Genomic DNA, 24,724 nt, shown 5'->3' on the forward strand with positions numbered 1-24,724 from the left:
TCACAAGTGTGAACATCCACACTTCAAATATACTATCTCAAACATCTACGCAACTCATTCTGATAATGGGATTGTCAAAGAGGGAGCCAATCACAGCTGACTTTGACGTAAGGGGCGGGGTTTAACCTGGACGCCGTCACCTGTCAATCACAGACGTGCAATCATTCCCCCTCACATTCACACCAAATGGAAAACTAAGAATCTTAAATGTTTCTGCTGAATGCTTTTGGACGTCGAGAAGAAGATAGCGAGAAGATTGCAAGCCCAGGTGGGAGAACAGAGCGACAACTTCCTGGTTCTGGTTCTTTCATATGAAAACTCTGGTCTTGTGCACAACGAGGAAAAAAAGCTCCATTTAAAAATGACATGTCGTGACGTGGCTTTTTGATGCGCGCGCTAACACTTACCATAGGTTTCCATTCACTGTGCTAAGCTAACTAGCACGGCCAGGGTATCTGTTCCGCTGTCGTGGCCAATAAAAACCGGGATGTGAGAACCTTGACGTCAAACGGCAACACAAATGTTTGAGAAACATAATTCATATTTTCAACCCCTCTAATTATTATTACCTTATTATAACTTCATCATTTGTCATTGTTTTTTTTTTGTTGTCTTTTTTCCAAATATCACGGCAAGTCGGTTCCTCTTTCGCGATCGTTTCTCACATCTCCTTTCTTGCCACCGGCGTCACGTTCACTGGCACCTGCTCGTCCGGGAGAAACCCTTTCAAAAGAATCCACTTCCTCTTTTGCAAGAAGAAGAAGAAGAAAAAGAAGAAGAAAGAGACAAAGAAAGTGGAAACATCAGTTTTATAAATGATAATACAGTCAGATTTAAAACAAAAGCTTCTGTTGGGGGAAAACCAAGGGGGAAATCCAAAACGCGGGAGTTATTCGGCCTCTTGGCCTCTTGGCGAGTTCGGCAACAAACCGGCGAGAGACAGGAAGTGCTGAGGAGCTACTTCCTGTCTCCAGTCGCCAGACCTTCAGTCCCTGCAGGCTCCCGGAGGTGGAACCGGTGAGTAGCTTCTCCCCGGCTCGAATCGATTTCGATCTGGCGCAATAAGAGAAATCTGGCGGCAGGAAGTTCTGAAGCAGCTGTAAGGGTTTGGGAATAAATCAGAAATACTTGACGGGAAACGTCGACCGCGATTTATATTAAATTTGAGTCTTTACCAGAAATGCTCGCAGTTTCACGTAACGAGGGTGAGGTTTTCATTTCCTCACCTCTGACAATGAACAAATTGAACATTTTTATCCAACATTTTGCACTCAACATCACAGTATTGTTGTTATTTCTATTACTTTTATTATTCATCCATGCATTGTTGGTTATTGTTGATTACGATTCACTGTTATTATCATTATAACATTATCCATATCACTTTTGAAATAATATTTTATGGATTATTCAATGTGGATTCGCCTGTCGAACACTTGAGGTTGCATTATGATTATTATTTTAATAATTATTATTAATTTATGCGTGAGCGACGTTGCTTCTCCGGTCATATCCTTATTAGTGTTGTTATTATCATTTACAATTATGAGTAGGTATATTGTTATGGATGCTATTATTATTTAAATTACCATTCATCCACCATGGATACATTATCCTGCAATTAATGTTGCATCATTATTATCATTATAATTATCATAAGTTGATGCTGTATGTATCATATTTTTACAACTGTTGCGATCATTACCATTATTTTTATTCATTCATTCATTATCTATTTCTTATATCTATATCTATGTATAGATATAGATATAGATATAGATATATCTATATCTATATATATACCGTATTTTCTGGACTATAAGCCGCTAATTTTTTCCTAGGTTTTGAACCAAAAGTGCGTCTATTCTGTGGATTTTTCTTCCACTGCCAGGAGGCGGAAGTAGAATCCAAAATAAGATAAGACGTATAAATCAATGCAAAGAAGAAGGGCAGAAAGAGCAGATAGAAAGCAGATAGAACACGCACGACAAATTACTAACTGGTACTTATTTTCAAATCCTCGCGCCTTCATCATGGAAACCACAAGAAGAAGCTGGTAGGATGCAAGTTTTAAGTTGAAGGACATCGAGCTTAGCGTCAATGAATCTGTGGTAAGACGTTGGAGGCAGCGGGAAGAGCTCATGCGATGCCAAAAGTCAAAAAAAGCTTTCATCACAATAATCTTCCAACTTAGTACTAAAAGTTAAAAAAAGGAATGAACACAAATGAAATACACTTCAATTAAATATTTATAATTTATTTTCCCAAGACACTCGGAGCCGCAGTGTAAAGATGAAAGAGGAGCCGCGAGTTGCCGACCTTTGGTCTAGATGGACCTCTAGGTCACGGAAAAGGGACAACTACGCTTCACCATCAGGGCCATGTGCGATGTTCTTCCATCACAACCAATCTTCACCAGTGGTTCGGTGAGGATCCAATGCCTCCCTCAGCCTCAAAAACTGGCCTCACCCAAGGGAGCTAAACGTAGCGTCACAATCGAGTCCTCCAAGTTTTGGCAGCCACCCTGGAAGAGAAACGAGCAGCCATCAACTCCGCTCCACAAGCTACATCCGAAACGATATGGACTTTCTTCGTGCGTGAAGGAACCCAGGTGACTGCAAGTGGCTCTTATCCAACCAAACAAGGCCAGTTAGGCCAGACCCATTGTCCCTCCAGTGTGTCCTGGGTCTTCCCTGCGGCTTTCTCCTGGTTGGATGTGCCCGGAACGCCTCACCAGGGAGGCATCCAGCGGGCATCCAAAGCAAATGCCTGAGCTACCTCATCTGACTCCTCTCCACATGGAGGGAAGTGACTCTACCATGAGTCCTTCCCGGATGGCCGAGCTCCTCACCTTATCTCTAAGGAGGACGCCAGACACCATGCGGAGAAAGCTCATTTCAACCACTTGGATCTTTGACCTTCTTCTGGTGACCATAGGTAAGAGCTGGAAGGTAGACTACCCGGTAGATTAAGAGTTCCGCCTTCTGGCTAAGCTCCTTCTTCACCAGGACAGACCGATGCAGTCTACATTGATGCTGACGCAGCATCGGTCTACCTGTCCATCTCTTGTTCCTTCACTCATGAACAAGACCGCCAGATACCTGAACTTCTCTACTCAGGGCAGGAACTCCTCCCCGACCTGAAGGGGGCATTCGGCCTGTTTCTTGTTGAGAACCACTGTCTCGGATTTGGAGGGGCTGATCCTCATCCCGACCGCATGCACATTTGGCTGCGAACCGGAGATCACAGTTCGATCAAGTCAACACATTAAGCAGAAATCCTGCAGTCACCACCTTAGCTGCACCTAGAAATTCAGTCCGTAAAAGTTTTAAAGAGAGTTGGTGACAAAGGAGGAGTCCAACTCCTACCACAAAAAGTGTCCGACTTACAACCGTGATTGTGGACCAAGCTCTGGCACCGATCATACAAGTACGGAACTGCCCGTATTACAGGGTTTGGTACACCATACTCTTGGGAGCATGGCCTACAGGATTCCCCCGCGGGTCAGGTTAGAACTGAAGAAGCCACAAGACATTTTTTTTACAAGAACCAGAAATTCTGCTGCCTCTCCTTGACACTTCCAATCATCAGAACCAACTGCCTTTCCACTCTTCATTGCCCTCCTCACTTTACCTTTACTAATCGCTGCCTCCTAGCAGTCCACAATAGTCACCTCTTCCAGATAGCGGACTGCTCGAGGTATCTTGGGGTCCACATTAACCATAAACTGGACTGGTTCCACAACATGGATGCCCTCTACAGGAGGGGTCAGAACAGGATGCCCTATTTTTATTTATGTCACTCCACTCGCATGATGTTTATTTTTGTCACTGTCACCGTTTCCGTTCTTATCCTTGTTGTCGTTTTGGTCGCCTATTCTCACCTTTGCTATCTTTTTCTTCAGCTGTCTATTTATTTGCGGATGTCGTTTGCTGTCTTTTAATGGGCTCTAAAACTGTGGTAAAAACAATGAATGGGCAATGATACTGTGATGATGAGTGCAGGAAAATAATAACTTTCTTATTATTTCTAAATATCCAGGCTCGTTCTCATCCAGACATTGAGAAATCAGATTATTAATTTATTTTTTCAAGCCCTCTAATAACTTTTCAATCCATTAAATATCTGAGAAAAAGAAAATGGTGATTTTTCTCTGAGAACAAGATGGGAATCTGCTTGACTCCTGGTTGTGTTTGATGTCATGAGGCCAGAAGACGTGAAGAACCACAGACCTGATGTCCTCAGATGTCGCGGCATCATATCCATGTTCCTGCTCCCACCGCAGGCCCGGGTACGCCAGCTGGATCCAGGAGGCGTCTCCTGCAGCAGGTAACGGTCCAAACAGCGCCACCTATAGTCCTACCTGAAAAGAAGATCCATTCACATTTGTGTAACAAACAGGCCCAAATCCAAGACTGAACCAGTGTTGTGGAAACTTTTTTGGAGGCTTCTTTAAGAAAGTTGGTGAAAAACAAAGAAGGGTCATAATGGTCTATAGATGTTTACCGTATTTTCACGACTATAAGGCGCACCTCACTAAAAGGCGCAGTCTCAGTTATGTGTGCCATTACTGTATTAAACACACACATAAGGCGCACCTGATTATAAGGCGCACCTGATTATAAGACGCGGGTTTTATATACAATCCATACTTCCCCCTTTAACGTTCTCATGGTGTCCTCTACTACGTCCGCCTTACAACAACAACACACACACAAGCATACAAGTGTGCGTATTTGAAAAGAGAGCAGGAGCTAAACTGTTTGGTATTCACATTTTTTTTTCCGGTAATCGTCATCAATCAAACCCATGGAAGTCCTCATCCTCTGTTTCTGATTTAGAAATCTGCGCTAAATCTCCATCAAACATGCCAGCTTCACTTTCTTCAGTGTCAGAGTCACTTTCCGTGCCGCGTGGCTCCTCGGAAATGATGCCGGCTTTTACGAAAGCTGGAACAACAGTGCCGGCGGACACGTTAGCCCGAGCATCTACAATCCATTCGCTGCCTTCCACTCTTAGTGAAACCGTGGTCTCCAAGAAGACTTTTCGTACCCCGTCGTGAATATCGCTACCGTTCTGGTCCCCTTCTTCTCCACAGGGACTCACCGGGATGTCGAAAGTGAGCGGCACCTCGTCCATGTTAGCGATGTGTTTGGGCTGGATGTGTTTGTTGGCCATGTTTTCAGGGTTGTTAAAACAACATGTTCTGCATAACACACATACCTGTTCTTTTATATACAATCAACACCCACACTTCCCCCTTTAACGTTCTCATAGTGTTTTCTACTATGTCCGCCTTACAACAACAACACACAGAGGCCGCACTGCACTATAGGGCGCGCTGCACATTTTGAAGAAAATCTAAGACTTTTATCTGCGCCTTATAGTCGTGAAAATACGGTAATTTGAGACCTCAAAAGGTACAAATCAGGCAGAGCAAGGAGTAGCCTGCAGGAGAGTACTAAGAACATACAGTGGGGCTGGTTTTTATGCAGAGGAGGTACCATCCTGAAGGAGGCAGTCAGGAGACGTGTTTGATCCCATGGTAGAAGACTGCTGGAATTGGAGTCAGTTGTCCTGATGTTCTCCTGATGATCTGTGTGTTCGTGTTGAACTGTTTTAGGAACCTGGATCCCTGTTTTTTTTTCCAAAAGGAAGGTTTGCGCGGCACGCAATGATTCAAGGACCGTTTTCCTTCCGGTTTTTCCAGGAAACAAAACAGGAAACACCCTCTCCTTCTGCCCGTTGTCACCGGTGACCGATGCAGGAGACGGAACCACGGCATTCTGCCGCCCGAACCCGCCGGCCACCTTTACCCCTCCTGGTGGACACAGTGGAGACGAGGGCGAAGAGGTCCACAGCGACCCATCTCTCCTTCCGCTGGAGGTCGGTCAGCTCTGCAAGAGCAGCCCCGTCATCTCCAAGAGTCGCAACAGCCCAGCTTGTATAAGGTACAGAAACTCCCAAGACGGTATGCTTCTGTCATCTAGGCCTGAGTAGCAACCAGGTTTCACTTTGACCTTCAGAGAAACAGTCCTGATTCATCTTGATCGTGTCCCGTAAGTGATTGTTGTGCTTAGATGTTGATGTCAACTGATGTCAAGGCTCCAACTGAAGCTGTGAAAAGTCATGGGCTTGGTTTTTAGCGATGTAGATTGTGTTGTGTCAGGAAATCCTTATGGCACTTAAACACAGCAAAGGAGCACGGATTTGAAAGATTAAAATGGAGGGGGGATAAATACGAACCTCATCATCCCTCCAGTTGGGAAATTTATTTTCCCAAGCCACTGGGAGCCGCAGTGTAAAAATGAAAAAGCCGCATGCGGCTCCGGAGCTGTCCTCATCACATTACTATTGGATCTAGTAGGAGCCAATCAGAGGGATCATCGCCCTTCTTTCCTTTGCCTGGACTCCCCTTTTCTTTCATTTGCTCCAGTTTGGACTCCAGATCTCCTGCCGGGCCACTGAGTCCCGTCAGGCTGGCGGTGCGATGCCTTTCCGTCCCCTTAGAGACTGCTCAGCGGGAAGGAGGCCCCAGTAGATGCGGAGTCTTGGGTCCAGGTGGGTCGACGTTCAATGAGCTGCCATGGTTGCATTTTTTGTTCTCAGGTTTTTTGGACTTTCTTTTCCAGACCCGTCGGCCTGCAGGCAGAAACCAAAGGGCAGGAACTGCTGCAGTCTACCTGAGCTCTCTCCGGACACCTTCAGGAGCAGCTGCGAGCTTGAGAAGGTGCACGGCGTCAAAGAACCATTCTCCATTTCCATGTTGTTGGGTCGATGTCAAACAACTGGCGACATCCCACGCACAGGAGAACACTCACTTCGCGTTGGTGGACATGGTGTTGGAGGTGCTGGAGGCGGTGAAGTGGACCCTGAGCCTGGAAGGCATCCGACCGGCGGCGCCCAACCGGCAGCCTCTTGTGCGCAGTCGGTCCGAGGCCACTGCGCAGATACACAGGGCGCCGTGGGTTGTAGGCCAGAAGAAGCGTCGGCGTGTCGTGAAGGCGATGGCGGCGGCGGCGGCGGAACATACCCGCTTTACCCAAAGTTTGGTGGAAAGGAGGCGACACACTCGAGAGGAAGATGAGGAGGGAAGGAAGGCTCTGCTCCCTGGGGGTGGACTTAGAGGTCCCCTGTTTTACTTGTTTTCATTTTAAGATTCATTTATCATTATTTTATGCTTCAATATTCCTCACAGCCCTCTTGTCACCTCCAGAGTCTCCATGCAGCGACCCACCAAACAGTGCAGAGCGGCTGGCCCAGCAGCTGGTGCTGCACTTCAAGAGAGCCTGGTTGCCCGGCCATACCACGGCACAGAGCCGGCAGAGTCTCCACAGCTTGCTCCAGGAGGTTTGGAAAAACATCTCCGCGATTCCTTTTGCTTCACGGTGCGAGATGTATAGACCTCACCACTCATCATCACGATCATCTAGTTGCCGGGTACCAAAAGCGTTGCGAACCTTGTCGAGGAGATCAGACTGAGGAGCAGGATGAGAGGAACCTCCAGCTGGGCGCCTCCTCGTTTCCAGATCATCTTCACCGTCCAACCGGCGCACAGGTCTTATTCACACCCGACACGCATGTGAAACCTCTGGAGATCTCAGATGACTTCAGAAAATGTGGAGAGTGTGCAGAAACAAATAAGAGTCGATTTTGCTTCTGAATCAGATCCTCCCATGTCCATCAGAAGATGCTTCCTCTATCGAACGGCTTAGTAAAGAACATTAAGATCTACTCTATAATCTTCAGGCCTCTCCAGATCCAGATCTTCATGTTCCATCCATTCATCTTCCCCCGCTTTTCCAGAGTAGGGTTGTGGGGCAGCAGCTGGAGCAGTGAAGTCCAGACCTTCCTCTCCACCGCCTCATGGTCCAGCTCCTCTGGGGGAACCCCAAGGCGCTCCTAGGCCACCCTGGAGACATGGTCTCTCCAGGGTGGTCTCTCCAGGGTCTTCCCCATGGTCTCCTCCCAGATGGACATGTCCAGAATACCTTCCCCAGGAGGCGTCCAGGAGGCATCCTGACAAGATGCCTGAGCCACCTCCTCCGAGCTCCCCCCGGATGACCAAACTTCTCACCCTATCTCTAAGGGAGTGTCCGGCCACCCTGCTGAGGAAACTCATTTTGGCCGCTTGTATCCGTGACCTACCCAAAGCTCTTGACCACAGGCGAGGGTGGGAACATAGATTGACCAGTAAAGTGAGAGCTTCGCCTTCTGGCTCAGCTACCTCTTCACCCCGACAGCGGTAGAGTCCAGAAGAGTCGGGTACAGAGTCCGTACCGATCCACCTGTCCATCTCCCGCTCCATCCTTCCCTCACTTGTGAACAAGACACCGAGATACTTGAACTTCTCCACTTGGGGCAGGACCTCTTCCCTGGCCTGGAGTGGGCATCCCATCCGTTTCCGGTTGAGCACCGTGGTCTCGGATTTGGAGGTGCCGATCCTCATCCCCTGCGAACCTTTCCAGTATCAGCTGGAGACTATGGCTTGATGAAGCTAACAGAACCACATCATCTGCAAAAAGCAGAGATTTGATCTTGCGGCCACCAAAACGGACGCCTAGAAATTCTGTCCATAAAAGTTATGAACAGAATAGGTGACAAAGGGCAGCCCTGGCGGAGTCCAACTCTCATGGGAAACGGGTCCGACTTAGAATCGGCAATGCGGACCAAGCTCCAACACCAATCATACAGGGACCGAACAGCCCGTATGACGGGGTTCGGTACCTCATACTCCCGCAGAAACCCCCATAGGGTTGCCCACGGGATACGGTCGATTGCCTTCTCAGAACAAATGTAGACTAGTTGGGCAAACTCCCACGCCCCCTCAAGGACTCTGCCGAGGGTATAGAGTCGGTCCAGTGTTCAACGACTAGGATGAAAACCACATTGCTCCCCCTGGATCGGAGGTTCAATGACCTGGTGGACCCTCTTTTCCAGCACTGCTGAATATACCTTACTGGGTCTAGGTCCTGTAGTTGGAGCACACCCTCCAATCCCCTTTTTCAAAAAGGGGTATCACGACCCCGGTTTGCCAGTCCAGTGGCACTGTCCCCGACATCTATGGAATGCAGCTAAGGCCTCATGTTGACCAATTGAAATACTGTTGAGCAGATGTATCATGAAAACATAGGACAATTTGTAATGATTCCCCCTGCAGACGCAGCGAAGTCATGGCTTCGCAACACTTCCTGTGTGCCGGCTGTGGAACTGCAGTGGAGCCCAGTGAGTGACACACCATGGGAGCAGTGGCAAACATCTACTGTTTGACGAGGAGAAAAGACTCTTCATGACAAGCTTTCCTGTCTCCCATGTAGCGTCCTGTATTCCTTGCAACTTCCTGTCCATCCCACTACTTTGTCTTCCATGTAGCTTCCTGTCCTACATGCATCTTACTGGTCTCCATGTAGCTAACCACTCCTCTATGCAGCTCCCTGCTCACCCTGCAACTTCCATGAAGCTTCTTGTCCTCCTCACAACTTCCTTTCCTCTCTGCACCTTCATGTACATTCTGTTTTCCAAGAAGCTTTCTGTCCTCCCTGAAACTTCCCTCATCCTTGCAGCTTCCTGTCCACCCCACAACTTCCTGTCCAACTTGTAGCTTCCTGTTATCCATGTAGCTTGCTGTCCTCTAAGCAGCTTCCTATTTTCCTGGCAGCCACCTCTCCTCCATGTAGCTTCCTATTATCCTGGCATCTTCCTGTCCTCCATACATTTTCCTGCTCTCCATGTAGCTTACCTCTCTTTTATGCAGCATCCTGCCCACTCTGCAACTTTCCGTTTTCCACGTAGCTTCCTGTTCACCCAGCAACTTCCTCTAATCCTTGCAGCTTCCTGTCCACCCTGCAACTTCCTGTCCAACCTGTAGCTTCCTGTCCTCCAACCAACAGCTTTCTGTGGCCCTTGTAGCTTGCTGTCCTCTAAGCAGCTTCCAGTCCACCTGGATGCCGTCTCTCCTCTATGTAGCTTCCTGTCCTTCATGTAGCTTCCTTTCTCCCATAGATCCTGATGTCCTGGCAGCCTTTTGTCCTCCATTTTGCTTTGCGTCGTCTTGGAAGCTTCCTGTCTACCCTGCAACTTCCTATTTTCCTGGCAGCCACTTCTCCATGTAGCTTCCTATCATCCTGGCACTTTCCTGCCCCCCATGCAGCTCCGTTCTCCATGTAGCTTACCTATCTTTTATGCAACTTCCTGTCCTCCATGCAGCATCCTGTCCAACCTGCAACTTCCTGTCCAACTTGTAGCTTCCTGTCCTCCAAACAGCAGCTCCAAACTCCATGAAGTTTCCTGTCATCCTGGAAGCCTCCTGTGTTCCATGAAGCTTCCCATCCATCCTGCTACTTCCTGTCCTCACTGCAGCTTCCTATCATCCTGGCGCCTTCTTGTCCACCAGGCAGTTCCCTGTTCTCCATGCAGCTTCCAGTTCTCGATCAAGCTTCCTGTAGTCCTGGAAGCTTCCATGAAGCTTGTTCTTCATATAGCTTCCCATCATCCTGACAAATTCCTGTCTTCCAATGCAGCTTCCTGTTGTCCTTGAAGCTTCTTGTCTTTCTTATAGCTTCCTGTCTTCCTGCCGGCGTCCCGTCCTCCATGCAGCCTCCTGACATCCATGTAGCGTCGTGTTCCTGGCAGCTTACCATCACACATATTAAGCTCTAGGTGCTGTGCTCTTATTGCGTCCACAATTCCTTAAATGTGTTTATTTTATACGTATATATATGTTTTTTCCAATTGTCACCTTAATTTGGACATAATTCTTATACCTGCTACAGCATTGTTGCCCTGGCAACTCTTTTGTCAGATCCCATCTGACCTTAGTTCTGGGTCCTGCCACTGCACAAACCAAGGGGTATTAACAATTCCTTTCTTCTGACTCCATCAGGGTACATCAAGAGACTACGGTACTGTGAATACTTTGGAAGGTCAGTAGATTCCTTGATGTATATTTCGATTTATGTGTCAACCAACTGGAGATGAGGAACTGGAGTCTAGGACTGATACTCAGGACTGTAGTATTCTATGATCTAGAATCATCTCTGCAACTAAGTGAAAATGTCCAGGTTCTTTAGCAACATGTTCTTGCTGCATCTGAGCCAGGTGTACCCCTGCAGGTACTTCTGTGACTGCTGCCACAGCGGTTCTGAGTCGGTGATCCCGGGCCGGGTTCTGTCCCACTGGGATTTTGGCAGGTGACTACAGTCCCTTGTGTTCGCAGATCCCTGCCGCGGTATGAGCCATTGACAGTGGATGGATGAAACATCCACCTCTTATTTGACTTCCTGGCAGGTACCCTGTGAGTGATTTTTCCAAGGAGCTGCTGGAGTCTTTGTGGCACCAGCCGCTCTTCGACCTGACCTGTGTGGGGAAGACTCTCTACGGCAGCGTGAAGGAGCTGGACAGGTTCAGGGTGAGTTCAGGGGCCTGCAAGAGTCCAAAAAGTCCGAGATCGAGTTTACAGAAAACTTCTCAGGTACTGCAGATATCAATTTGCCCTGCAGCTCAGATTAATCTGAGGTCAATCTCAGGCTAAGCTAAATTTTTTTCTCAACTCTTTTGTCTTCAACTGCCTCTTTCTTCCCATCAGGAGGTGCAGGAGCAGCTGCTGGGAGTCAGGAGACTGCTAAGGGTCTGCAGATCATCTCAAAGGTACTTGTACTGCCTGTACTGTGAAGGGCACTTGAAATATAAGAATAAGAACAACTTTATTTATGTTGTGCCAGTTTCAAGTAAAACATAACAATACTAAATAATAGTAGGCAATTGTATAAACAGCATAAAAAAGGGGGGAGAATAAGAAATACAAATAAAACTATAAAGTGTCTAAGTAACATGTCAAGGCTATAAAGTGTCTTAAGGTCTTAAGTACAAAGATTTTGAGATTCGGCTGAAGGGAGAGGAATTAAAAAGTCTGATAGCCTCAGGTAGGAAAGACCTCCTGTGGCGTTCAGTGGAGCTCCTTGGTGGTATCAGTCTACGACTGAAAGAGCTCTGACAGGATGTCAACGTGGCATGCAGGGGGTGATGGACGTTGTCCATGATGCTGAGGAGCTTCCTCAGCATCCTCCTCTCTGACACCTGCACCACAGACTCCAGCTCCACACCCAGGACAGATCCAGCTCTCCTGACGAGGTTGTTGAGTCTGTTAGTGTCAGCTGTCTTGATCCTGCTGCCCAGCATACAACAGTGTAGAAGATGACGCTGGACACCAGCAAGTGGTAGAACATCTGCAGCATGGTCCTGCAGACGTTGGAAGATCTGAGCCTCCTGAGGAAGAGCAGACGGCTCTGACCCTTCTTGATGATGGCATTGGTGTTAAAAGTCCAGTCCAGTTTATTGTCCAAGTGGACACCCAGGTACTTGTAGGTGTCCACAATGTCCACTTCAATACCCCTGATGGTGACCAGATTCAGGTGGGTCCTTTGTTTCCCGAAATCCACCACCAGCTCCTTTGTCTTAGACACATTGAGCTGGAGGTGGTTCAGTCCACACCACTCCACAAACCTGTCCACCACGCTCCTGTACTCCTCCTCCTGGCCTCCGTTGATGCATCTAAGAATTTCTGCAGGTGGCAGGACTGCGAGGAGAACCTGAAGTCCGAGGTGTAGAGCGTGAACAGGAAGGGAGACAGGACCGTCCCCTGTGGAGCCCCCGTGCTGCTCACAATGGTGTCCGACGTGATGTTCCCCAGCCTCACGTACTGCGGCCGGCCTGTGAGGTAGTTGTTGATCCAGGCCGCGAGTGGAGCATCCACCTGCATGTCCAGGAGCTTCCTGTTCAGCAGTCATAGAACATGACTCACGGTGCTTCCTGCCTCCTCAAGGTGGGTATAGACTCTGTGCAGCAGGAAGATGATGGCATCTTCCACTCCGATCCGGGGCTGGGAAGCGAACTGCAGGGGGTCCAGAGAAGGTCCGACAACGGTACGAAGGTCCCTCAGGACGAGCCTCTCCAGCGACTTCATGACGTGTGATGTCAGGGCCACTGGTCTGTAGTCGCTGTGTGTGCTGGGATTCTTCTTCTTGGGCACTGGGACCAGACATGAGGTTTTCCACCGGTCAGGGACAACCATCTGGACCAGGCTCAGGTTGAAGAGATGTGTGAAGATGAGAGGCACATCCTTTCAGCACTCTGGGGCTCAGTCCGTCAGGGCCAGCGGCTTTCCTGGGATGAAAGCGACTGAACTCTCTTCCCACCTCCTCGGCGGTGAAGGTGACAGGAGGGGGTGGAGAGAGTCCCAGTGGGGGGCAGGAGGGCTGAGGTCTTGACGAGACATCGTACAGGGAAGCAGAAGAGGTGCGTGGGGGAGGGTAAAGGTGTTAGAGGTGAGGGGTGAGGGCACAGGGGGAGGAAAGTCCTGAGCGGAGCTGGGGGGGAGGGTGGGCAGAGGCTTCTTCATCAAATCTGTTGAAAAACAGGTTTAGTTCGTTTGCCTCATGCAGGTCTCCTACCATCATCTGGCTTCCTTGTTTTCCATGGCCAGTGATGGTTTTCAACCCACTCCACACCTCCCTCATGTTGTTCTGCTGGAGTTTGCTCTCCAGCTTTCTCCTGTAACTGTCCTTGCCCCCTGCGATCTTCTCCCTCAGCTCAGTCGGCACCTTCTTCAGCTCCTCTTTGTCTCCGCTCCTGAATGCCGCCTTCTTCCTGTTCAGCGTGGCCTTAATGCCCTTAAGTCACCCAGGGTTTGTTGTTTGAGAAACACCGCACCGTCTTGGTGGGGATGATGTTGTCCGTGCAGAAGTTCACATAGTCCGTAATGCAGGCAGAGTTTTTCGATGTCCTCGCCCTGGTCTTTGCAGAGCACATCCCAGTCAGTCGTCTCAAAGCATCCCAGTAGAGTCACTTCTGCCTCCTGAGACCAACTTCGGACAGTTCTGGTGATCACAGGTTGCCGCTGGACTTCAGGCACATAGCAAGGCTTTAAATGGACCAGGTTGTGGTCTGCCCTGCCCAGAGCAGGGAGAGCTGTGCAGCTGTATGCGTCCTTAGCGTTTGCATACAGCAGGTCAAGGGTTTTATCGTCTCTTGTCTTGCAGTCCACAAACTGTTTGAAAGTGGGCAGAGAAGATGACAGGGTGGCGTGGTTAAATCCCCAGAGATGGCAATGAAGGCACTGGGGTGCTGAGTCTGGAGTCTTGCGACCGTTGAGCTGATGACGTCATTAGCCCGCGGTGCAACGGCAGACGGTGGGATGTAAACCGTTATGATGATGGCGTGGGAAAACTCTCTGGGCAGATAGTACGGCCAGACTCACTGCCAACAGTTGGATATCCGGGCTGCACACACACTCCTTCACCGTGACGTGTCAGGGGCTGCACCACTTGTTGTTTACAAACACAGCGACACCTCCTCCTTTCTTCTTGCGGCTGCCGGCACAACTCCGGTCCCCTCGCACCAACTGAAAGCCGGGTAAACTCACCACAGAGTCCGGTATGTTGCTGTTTAGCCAAGTCTCTGTGAAGCACAACACCGAGGCCTCACGAAACACACCGTCGAGGTGTTTCTCACTTTTCTTCTTCTCTGTAACAGTTTCATGGCTGAGTTTGAGCAGCTTCCCACCCACCTGGTCACGCAGCCCCACCTGTTCTCCATGGACGACCTGCTGAAGGTGAAGAAGGGCCAGCTGGTCACCCAGGCCCGAGCGCTCCTGACATCCGCCGTCCACCACGTGGTGAACTGCCAGGTCTGTCAGAGGAGATGGAGAACCTCCAGCATCTCCTGAAATCACAACAGAAGCTTTGTAAGCATGCTGCCATCTTGGATTAACCCCTTCATTTCTTGGTGTCTTAACACAGCTTTGTTCAGCCCACGGCTTCATCTGCGAGTTCTGCCGAGATGAGGAAGCCATCTTTCCTTTTCAGATCGACGTGTGCAAGCGTTGCCCCGGTGAGCACCAGAATAAAAACCAACAACACTGATTGACTTTGGAACTGAACATCAAGAAGGTGGGCCTTCGGCCTTTTGGAACAACCCTGCCTTTCAAGAGGGAAAGGGTCTTGAAAAGTGAGCACAGAGCTAACTAGCCCGCGGTGCTCAAGGGTTCATAGCGGCTTCGGCGCACGATCTTTAGATGTAAAGCTGAACAGGTCAAGCGTGGTCTTCTTCTGCTCTTGAATGACACCTGACACTTTTCTCCAACCATTCTAACCTGCTTGCACACTTTTCTGTCTCCCTATTACTGAGCCTCTCCTCCGTCTGCTCCCTGCTCTCACTGAAAACAGCAATGTCATCTAATCCATGGAGGTTCATGTCTGACCCCATCTGTTGGCCTGTCCACCACCGTAGCAAACAAGAAGGGGCTCGTATCTGATCCCCGGTGCACCTCCACCTTGAACTCCGGCACACCTGACTTCCTCATGCAACCGTTTTCTCTCCCAGCACCCTATCATCTGCTTTTCCTGCACAGTGAGGCTCCTCTGACCTTCTCTGTCAACATTCTTAGAGCGATGTCACTCATGTAGTCAGCTCCTTTACCTCCCTCCTTGGTGAGCTGCTCTGAAATTGAGATATTCTGTTAGAACTTCGGTGCATCACCAAAAAGGGAAAAAAAAAAAAAGTGAATCGATGAGACCAGCAGGTGGGGCAAAGAGAACCATGCAAGCGCTGCGTCGGCCAGCAGGGCAACAGAAAAGCTCAACACGCCGAGCTGCACGAGAAGCTGGCTTCCGGGGCAAAGAGCAAACGCTGGTGTCACCGCAGCTTTGTGGATCAACGCAGGCCCAGATTCTCATCGGCCTCCTCGGCTCGTCTTAACTGACTCTCCCTTCGTTTTCCTTTTGCAGCCTGCAAAGCCTGCTTTCACAAACGCTGTCTCCTGGAGAAGGAGTGTCCGAAATGTCTTCAGGTTCAGTTGCAGAAGAAAAGGACGCAGTGATGCCTTCAGACGCTGTCAACGTGTCTAGCACGGCTCAAGGAGTGGAGTCAGAGCTTTAGATCTGTGTCATTAAAATGAGTGTGAAACCCTCTGCCTGTTGGTCTTAGTTACTTCCTGGAAGTACTCGGATACAAGTTAGCGGGGCCAGGTGTGTTCCTGCACTCTGAGAATGTTGAAAGGAAGGGGGACACTAAGAGCCAGACTTTCAGGATGAAATGCCAGACGGATTCCTCATCTGAAAGGACAACGCAGGACCTACAAATCGCTGCTGGCGTACAATCATGTCTTTAACACCAAAGTGACGAGAGACCAAGTCACTGTTTTCGGTCTGTGCGAGGAAGACGAAGCATCTGACCACCAGGGGGAGGAGAGTGTCACCTCTTCATCCGGGAACTTCTGTCAACCTCCAAACTTTTTTTCTCTTTGTTGATGGAAGCGCCCTCCCCAGAGCTTCCGCCTCGTGTTTAGCAGCCGGTTAGCGGTTCCTCGCCAGAGCGTGTCTGGCCTCCCTCCGGACACCTGCTCACACCTTCTCATCTGAAACAATTAGAGGTGTGAAGATAAACAAGCTGCAGGTGCAAACACAATGACGTCTTCCCATCCTCACTCCACCCCACCTGATGCAACTATTGCTGAGCAGCGTGTCCTCTCCTGAGACATCGACTGTTGCATTTGATCACATTTTCACCATTTCCAGGGCCTAATTGTGAAAAGGACACATCTTTTGTGGGACGTTACAACCGGACAACAAAACACCGAGGCTCAGAAGGTCATTGCCAGGTCTCACTTTCCGACTCTCACCCTTGTTTTTCTCACTTGCGGTAAAAAACACTCATGTCTCAGTACATGGGGCTAATGTTAAGGCAGCTGTGGAAATCGTCCTGGAAAAAAATTGTGCAACATCAGCACCGCTGGACTCCAAAGCCGGGGATCGGGTCGTACACAGGCCTGTCAGGAGGGAAGTTAAGACCTGAGCCTCTGTGAGCTCAGAGTTTAACTGTTGAGAACCGAGCCATGTTCCCGATGACGGGACTCACACCGCCGACAGACGAGATGAACGAATGACGGAAATGTAAAGTTCACTGTTCCCATACTCAGCGTTCGAGCATGTTCATCCATGAAACCATTCACTCACTGATTCGCATTTAGGGTCTCTCCAAACTTCTGCATGTTTTCGGACTGTGGGCGCAACCAAGAGAATTTGGGGGAAACCCATGCAGACACATGGAGAACATGGTGACTCCACAGAACTTTCTAAAGGAACATTGTACATTGCCACCCATGGACGGCAATGGAAACAGGGATTCTAACTTCGTGACCTCGGCCTCTACTGCTCTCTGGTTAATGCGGTTAGAATAACCCAGGTCATTATGGGATGGATGCATTATCCTCTGAAGTCTCCTCCAGTGTTCACGATCAGAATCTGGTACCTTCATTATGGTCATTGGTCGTTGTGTGACTAACTCAGAACCCCCCGCCCCTTGCACTACCATTAGGATTAAGAATGACCCTGAATGGCTGGTTTTGCTGGCACCGCCCCTGCAGAGCGATGGTGGACAGGAGGCAGCAAGTGAAGAAAGACACAAGAGGGTGAAGAGGGGATGACGGACCGTCACTTCTCAGATCTCCGAGGATGGAGGTCGGAGAGGCAGCGGAGCTCTGCTTTCCAGAGCTCCTCAACGCCTCCTGCTTGAAGCCGGTGGTGCCCTGGTCCCGGGTCGTCCTCCTGAGTATGACGGTGCTCTGCGTCTCCCTGCTCACGGTGCTCCTCAACCTGCTGGTCATCATCTCCGTCTCCCACTTCAGGCAGAGACTCCTTTCTCGGCAGCAATTCGATGACGATTCTGCCTCAGTGATTCACCCTGCTGTCTGTACATTCATGAATGAGTTGATGTTGCAATTCACCTCCATCAGATGTTTGTGTTTGCCTTCTTTCCCTCCAGGCAGCTCCACACACCCACCAACCTCCTCCTCCTCTCCCTGGCTGTGTCGGACTTCCTGGTGGGGCTCCTGCTGATGCCCTCGGAAATGGTCAGGACAATGACCTGCTGGTGGCTCAGCGATTACCTTTGTGTCTTCAGCAACTACGTGTCTGTCTGCATCCTCTCGGCCTCGGTGGGGAACATGGTGCTGATATCGGTGGACCGTTACGTGGCCATCTGCAGTCCACTGTACTACAACACCAAAGTCACCGTGAGGAGAGTGCAGCTCTGCGTTTGCTTCTGCTGGCTGCTGTCCGCCGTCTACAGCCTTCTAATGGCTAAGATGGACTTGGAGAACATGGACAGCTTCTTCACCTGCCGCGGAAAGTGTGTGATACTCGACGACAAAAAGAGTCTGGCCATGGACCTGGCTGTTTCCTTCATAGTTCCTGTCACTGTCATTATTCTTCTGTACACCAGGGTGTTTGTGGCGGCCGTGTCTCAGGCTCGCGCCCTGCACGCACAAGTGGAGGCCTTCAAGCCGCAGGTGTCGGTGACTGTGAAATCCAAGAGATCAGAGCTGAAGGCGGCTAGAACCATCGGGTTGGTTTTGCTCATGTTCCTTGTGTCTGCCTCTCCGTATTACTGCATCTCTCTCACAGGCGGCGACATCCTCAAGGTTAGGTCCGCCTTCTACTTCCTCTCCCTGCTCTATGTGAACTCCTGTTTGAACCCGCTGATCTATGCCTTCTTCTATCCCTGGTTCAGAAAGGCGGCGAGACTCATCGTCAGTCTTCGGATCCTGCAGCCCGGCTCCTCCGGGGCCACTGTCCTGCAGGCTAGTTGAAACGCCTCTGAGCAGAGAAGGGCAGCAGTTGAACTCAGACATGTGGTCTGTAGAAGTGTGAGGGTGTGTTTTTACTCTTGAGAACGTTATTCACGTCTGTGTGAAGTTTCCCAGTTTATGACCGTGTCTTCTCACTACGAAAGTAGAGAAGAGAAGCTTCATATGTGTCTTTTCAACAAATTGCAATAAAGATCTGAATATATAAAAACAGAAAATTCTTGACTTCTGAGGGTCCATCTCAAGCTCTGAGGTGAAAATGCACACAGCGCGCCAGAAGCATAGGAGTGGAGTGTGAACTCTGCAGTCGGTGCAGAATTGTTTTACACAGAAATGTGTCCAAAACTGTCTGTGGCTGTTTTTTCAGAAAATCCAAAATGAATGAACACATTCTGGATACACAGCTGACTGGATATCCAAACACACACACACACACACACACACACACACACACACACACACAGGGCCTCACAGCGTGTGCAACGCCTCACACATACGGGTGCTGTGTCATTCGCAGGAGGAGGCTAGCTACACGCTAGCTCAGGGGTGGGCAAACGTTTTGGCTCAGGGGCCACATTGTCTTTTAAAATTTGACAGATGGGCCGGGTCAGTGCAAGATACGATACATATGGGAAAAAAAAAAAAAAAAACGCATTTGTAAATGGTACATATCAGACTCATCTGACATTTGCTTTGAAAATAAAACCAGCTTGGTTTTGAAGGCTCTGACGTTTGCTCGCATTTCATAGACAAACCAGTTTTCCCCTGTAGCTTCATGTCCAGCTCATTCACGTGTGTCAGTATGATCACAATAAAGGCTATTTTCAACCTTTTTTGAGCCGTGGCACATTTTTTACATTTACAAAATCCTGAGCCAAACCACCAACCAAAATGACACTCTAACGCAGTACATACAAGACATATAGTTAATAATATAGGTTTTAATGTATTTATACTAGCTTAGTGTGAAACCTGGGTCTGTTTCGCTGAACACACCATGTATATCCTGGCGGTGGAAGAAAGACACACACGAAGCTCTTGCTCAAGCTTTACAATCTGGCAGTATTAATGTTTCTGCCAAAGTGTGGGACTTTTTTGATTGCATTTGCAAATTTGCACAAAATAAAATCCAAGCTGAACTGTAAATAAAATAAATGCTTTGTTGTGCGCGGTGAACGGCTGAGCAGTGTGTGATTGTTCAAACGCACGGCTTAAAGGGAACAGTGAATTCTTTGGTAAAAGTGAATCCAAATGAAAGATAGCTTTCGCTTCCTTTTTTCTTTTGTCCATCTCTATCACTGTCACTCACTCGTCTTTCTGTGACCCCCAAACTGCCACTGTCGCCCAGCACTAACACTAACATTGACCTCTACGTCATCGCGTCACAGGCGTGACACTCAACGATCTCTCAACGAAAATCACCGGGCTAAATCACAAACCCGATCTGTGTCATTCAGCTCAGGACAATTCTCAAGTAACTCATACATGAAATAACCTCCTGTTCGAGCTCCCACATTGATCCAATCATTCAATCACTCACATCAAGTATGACTTCTGTATCGATCTTTAGCGGGCCGGATTAAAAAGACCGGCGGGCCGCAATTTGCCCATCCCTGCGCTAGCGACAGGCCAGCTATGGGGCCCTCGTTGGTTCTCACAATGGAAGCAGCATGACCCCTATAACTGACGTGCGTCACTGTGCACATTGCGGTTATTCTGAAACATAAGGTGTGTTTGCCATGTGCACGGCGGAAATGTCGCAATTTTCTCAATCACAACAGAAGCCAGATCATTCACGTACTTTCTCTGAAGGCAGTGTTGTGATACAAGAATAGCTGCAATCCAGGAAAGTGGTGTGCACAACCGCTGTGGGTAGGAGAGCGACGTCTCTGATTCACCGAGGTTTCATCCCCTGATCCTGAACTGAAATGACCTCCTCAAGTCAATCACAGGGCCACAGACACAGACAAACAACCATTCACTCACTCACTAATTCAGGGCAATTTCCCCGATGTTCTCACATTTAACCTGCTGCATGTTTTTGGACTGTGGGAGGAAACCCGCACAGACAGGGGGAGAACATCCAAACTCCAAAACAGAGAGGCCCCATTGTCGGAATCTAACCACTTCGGTTTCAGCGTCTCTAAGGCTTGCAGAAGGTCTCCAACCCTGTCACTAACATTTTAATTCGTCCAACTCTTCCCCCGGCCTAAAAAAAATCTGATCAAAATGCTGCCCACCGCCGGGTCAGGAGGACCATAATTGGGTTTGAGGGCGGGACGAGTCCAGGTGGGATGAATGCAAACACCAAGACCTTGAATAGAGAAGATGATGCAATTGTCTCGTGCACAGTGGGGGGGGGGCTTTGGGGATAAGTCTGCCGACAGGAGCTGCCCCTTTCTCAGATCTCCTGTGATGGAGGTCCAGGATGAAGCAGAGCTCTGCTTTCCGGCACTCCGCAACACCTCGTGCAAGAAGACGTCAGGCGTCGAGGTGGCCGTCCTGGACAGCGTGTTCTCCTTGATAGCCCTGCTCACCGTGCTCCTCAACCTGCTGGTGATCATCTCGGTCTCCCACTTCAGGCAGTGACTCCTTTCTCAGCAGATCCCGCGATTGCTTCTTTCGATAAAACGTTGGCTCTCCGTTCCAGTGACAGACTGAGAACGAATGACTAATATCCGGTTCTGGCAGGAAACACCACCTCTTCTTGTTCTTAATATGTTGCTTCTCATCACCGGGGTTTGTCACCTAAAGGGTGTTTTCTTCTCTTTCCCTCCAGGCAGCTCCACACTCCCACTAACCTCCTCCTCCTCTCCCTGGCCGTGTCAGACTTTCTGGTGGGCCTCCTGCTGATACCCGGGGAAATAGCGCGGAAAGGCGGCTGCTGGGCGCTCGGTGATTTCACGTGTCACCTTTACAACTTCTTAAGCTTCATCATCAGCTCGTCCTCGGTGGGGAACATGGTGCTGGTGTCGGTGGATCGTTACATGGCCATTTGCGATCCTCTGCACTACATCACCAGAGTCACCAAGAGGAGAGTCAAAGTCATATTGTGTCTGTTGTGGCTCTACTACCTTTCCTACAACTCCATACTAATGAATAACTATCTCACCATACAAGGGCAGTACATTTCCTGCTACGGAGAGTGTCTGTTGATCATAGAGTCTTCGATGGTCATGCTTGATATAATCGTGACCTTCATCGTTCCGGTGACCATCATCGTGGTCCTGTACACCAGGGTGTTTGTGGCGGCCGTGTCTCAGGCCCGCGCCCTGCGCTCTCACGTGGGTGTGAAAACAAAGAGATCTGAGCGGAAAGCAGCCAGGACCATTGGGATTCTCGTGCTGGTGTTCCTCGTGTGTTTCTGTCCCTATTACGTTCTGACAATAGAGGGCACATCCTTCCTGCACACGCCTGCAGGAACGTACTCCATCCTAGTTTTCTACCTAAACTCCTGCCTTAACCCGTTGATCTACGCCCTCTTCTACCCCTGGTTTAGGAAATCGGTGAGGCTCATCATCACCCTCCGCATCCTGGCGCCAGGCTCCCGCCAGACCAACGTGCTGTAGAAGAATCCTGAAAACTTCTAGATGTGCTTGAGGAAGGGCTTCCAAGAGCCAGTGAAAAGTAGACAACTATTAATGATCCCTGTGTTCTTAAACAGATAATGTTCTTTTTGAGTTTCCCCACTCGCCTTCTTCTGTAAGGTTTTGCGGCCGCCTTTGTCACTCGCAGATGAAACACACGCAATAAGATTTCAGGAAAACCAATGTTTCTCTTCCATGAGGCTGAAAGAAAGATCAGTGCGGAGGTCTGGGACTGAGGGCCCTTCCAAACGACTCGTCCTTCCCTTCACCAGAGTGGAGTCATTCAAGGGGTTATCTGAGGGTGACATTTGTTCGGGGTGTCTTTTTCATGGCCCTTTTCTGGATTTTAATGAGTGAAATCAATAAATAATGGATAAAAAGTGTTTTGAATCTGTCTGTTTTTTCTAAATTTCACCTGGGATTCCACACACAGATGGATAAAATGTATTTTAAAATGAGGAAAACAATAAACTCGCTTCAGCTAAACATCCCCATGACGTCCCCTGGTCTGCAGCAATCAGAGGTGTGAAGATAAACAAACATGAGATGCAATCAAACCTCTCAAGAAACACACAAACACATGGACACACGTGGACCTGGTTGTTTCCTTCATAATTCCCATCAGTGTCATTATTCTTCTGTACACCAGGGTGTTTGTGGCGGCCGTGACTCAGGCTCGCACCCTGCACGCACACGTGGACACTGTCAAGCTGCAGCTGTCAGTTACTGTGAAATCCAAGCGGTCGGAGTTGAAGGTGGCCAGAACCATCGGGGTGGTTTTGCTGGTGTTCCTGGTGTTTCTCTGTCCGTTCTTCATCGTGACCCTCTTCGGAATCAGCTCGGTCAACGACACCTCTGCTTCTTTCACCCTCTCCCTTTTCTACTTCAACTCCTGTCTGAACCCGCTGATCTACGCACTCTTCTTCCCCTGGTTTAGGAAAGCCTCCAAACTGGTGGTCACTCTTCGCATCCTGCAGCCCGGCTCCTCTGGGGCCGCCATCATGCAGGCGATGTGAGATGTTTATAGAACCGAGGACACGCTCATCTAATTCAAATGGTTAGCAAAGATGTTATTATGAACGTCAGTGTGAAACCACTCGAGTCTCTTCTTTCCTCCTTAAAGACACAACATCTGGTACTTTCCTCTTCTCGTGAGTCGGACATTGCAGTTCAATAGGACTGAATTATGATCAGCTATCAGACTTTCACTTCGCTGCAGAACAGCTTTGTGTGATGTAAATCCCAGGTATAGACCAAACAACGAGCGAACATGTGAAATCCACGTAGCTGTGAGTCTGCTTGGAACTGATGCAGGATCAAACATCAATAAAAACAGTGACTTCTGCCATCGAACTGAGTTCAATGATTCGTTCACTCGTTCATGAAACAGGGTTGGGGCCAAGGAGGGGGGGGTCGAGGCTGAATCTGAATTCCTGCGTGTTATTTCATCCAAACCCCATGATAGACACCTGTTAGTCAATATCTGGCCCTGTCCGTAGGTGTGAACGAGAGTGAATGGTTGGATGTCTCCATCATTGGTGTGTGTGTGTGTGTGTGCATGTGTGTCTGTGTGTGTGTGTCTGTGTGTGTGTGTCTGTCTGTGTGGGAGTTTGAATGTTATCCTAGAAACAGTTTGAAACTGCAAGATGAAAAAAAAAACTCAACATAAATGGAGACAATTTGAATAATTTTCCAGTAATAGCGGATAGCAACACGTAGATTAAATGAAAATCAATTGAAATCATTGAGCAATTAATTTAAAAAAAAAGCACCTTACTGTGAACTGAAACATAACTGTTATATAATCGATTACCTGGGGCTATATTGTATCATATTTTATGTTTCTCTATTTTACCTCACTTTTTACACTTTGACTCACCGAAGTTCTATTCAACCCAACTGTGTGCGAGAGGGGTACAACTGGCAAAAAGGTCTTAAAAATCTTGTATGACCTTGAACATAAATAGCGCAAGAGAAAAAAACTGTTTACATTCTAAAACTAAAAATGTATTAACTTAATTGAAATAAGCCAATAAATCCGCACTTTGCCGATTCAATATTTGGTCAATTTTCTCAGTTCTTCAGGTGATTGCGTGAATCATTTCATCAAAATTTCCCATTATTTCATTTATGTCTCATTTTTTAAGTAATTTTGATAATTTCTGGTTTAATTTTGTCTGTTCTTCTTGGTCTCCACAGCATTTTTTAATCTTGCAAACTTCCCTTTAAAAGTTCACAACACACTTAACCCTAACCACAACTAACCCTAACCACACTTCAGTGTCTCAGGATTCAAACCAGGACTCTCCAGATACAAAAGGACAGCTGATCTGAGCCCAACGTCCCTCTACACCTGGCATGTTGATATTCTTGGCCAGTGTTTCAGAGCTGCTACCATGCCTCTCTTTACACACTCCTTCACCCCCCCCTCCAAGTAAACAACGGGCGTTTCTCTGCGGGTCAATGTTTCTTTGTTAGTTGATGAGCAGTACAACAA

General features: G+C 48.6%; 3 protein-coding genes across 5 annotated transcripts; all 3 read left to right on the forward strand.

Moving 5' to 3' along the window:
* The first annotated feature begins 919 nt into the window (after positions 1 to 919).
* rubcnl (rubicon like autophagy enhancer) lies at positions 920 to 15,934 on the forward strand. Its single transcript, XM_086147436.1, has 16 exons — positions 920 to 1,017; positions 4,207 to 4,329; positions 5,711 to 5,951; positions 6,437 to 6,561; positions 6,633 to 6,730; positions 6,810 to 7,128; positions 7,217 to 7,350; positions 7,434 to 7,558; positions 9,161 to 9,225; positions 10,883 to 10,922; positions 11,112 to 11,189; positions 11,287 to 11,407; positions 11,585 to 11,646; positions 14,530 to 14,683; positions 14,796 to 14,886; positions 15,783 to 15,934. The coding sequence occupies exons 2-16, from the start codon at positions 4,236 to 4,238 to the stop codon at positions 15,872 to 15,874; spliced, it is 1,839 nt and encodes a 612-aa protein (XP_086003562.1). The 5' UTR covers positions 920 to 1,017; positions 4,207 to 4,235; the 3' UTR covers positions 15,875 to 15,934.
* Positions 15,935 to 17,507: 1,573 nt separating this feature from the next.
* On the forward strand, positions 17,508 to 18,659 carry LOC147233125 (trace amine-associated receptor 8c-like). The gene is made up of 2 exons (XM_086147437.1): positions 17,508 to 17,680; positions 17,818 to 18,659. The coding sequence occupies exons 1-2, from the start codon at positions 17,508 to 17,510 to the stop codon at positions 18,641 to 18,643; spliced, it is 999 nt and encodes a 332-aa protein (XP_086003563.1). The 3' UTR covers positions 18,644 to 18,659.
* A 2,396-nt stretch (positions 18,660 to 21,055) lies between these two features.
* Positions 21,056 to 22,209, forward strand: LOC147233126 (trace amine-associated receptor 13c-like). Of its 3 annotated transcripts, none has more exons than XM_086147438.1 (2): positions 21,056 to 21,222; positions 21,420 to 22,209. In XM_086147438.1, exons 1-2 carry the CDS (start codon positions 21,056 to 21,058, stop codon positions 22,207 to 22,209), a joined length of 957 nt encoding a protein of 318 aa, XP_086003564.1. The 3 variants fall into 3 exon arrangements, with proteins under 3 accessions (XP_086003564.1, XP_086003565.1, XP_086003566.1); XM_086147439.1 differs by having other exon boundaries at positions 21,056 to 21,133; positions 21,424 to 22,209; XM_086147440.1 differs by having other exon boundaries at positions 21,056 to 21,120.
* Positions 22,210 to 24,724: the final 2,515 nt, after the last annotated feature.

Source organism: Fistularia commersonii, chromosome 6 (genome assembly GCF_037954325.1).
Source record: "Fistularia commersonii isolate RoL2024-O1a breed Wild chromosome 6, RoL_Fcom_v1.0, whole genome shotgun sequence".
Lineage (NCBI taxonomy): Eukaryota > Metazoa > Chordata > Actinopteri > Syngnathiformes > Fistulariidae > Fistularia > Fistularia commersonii.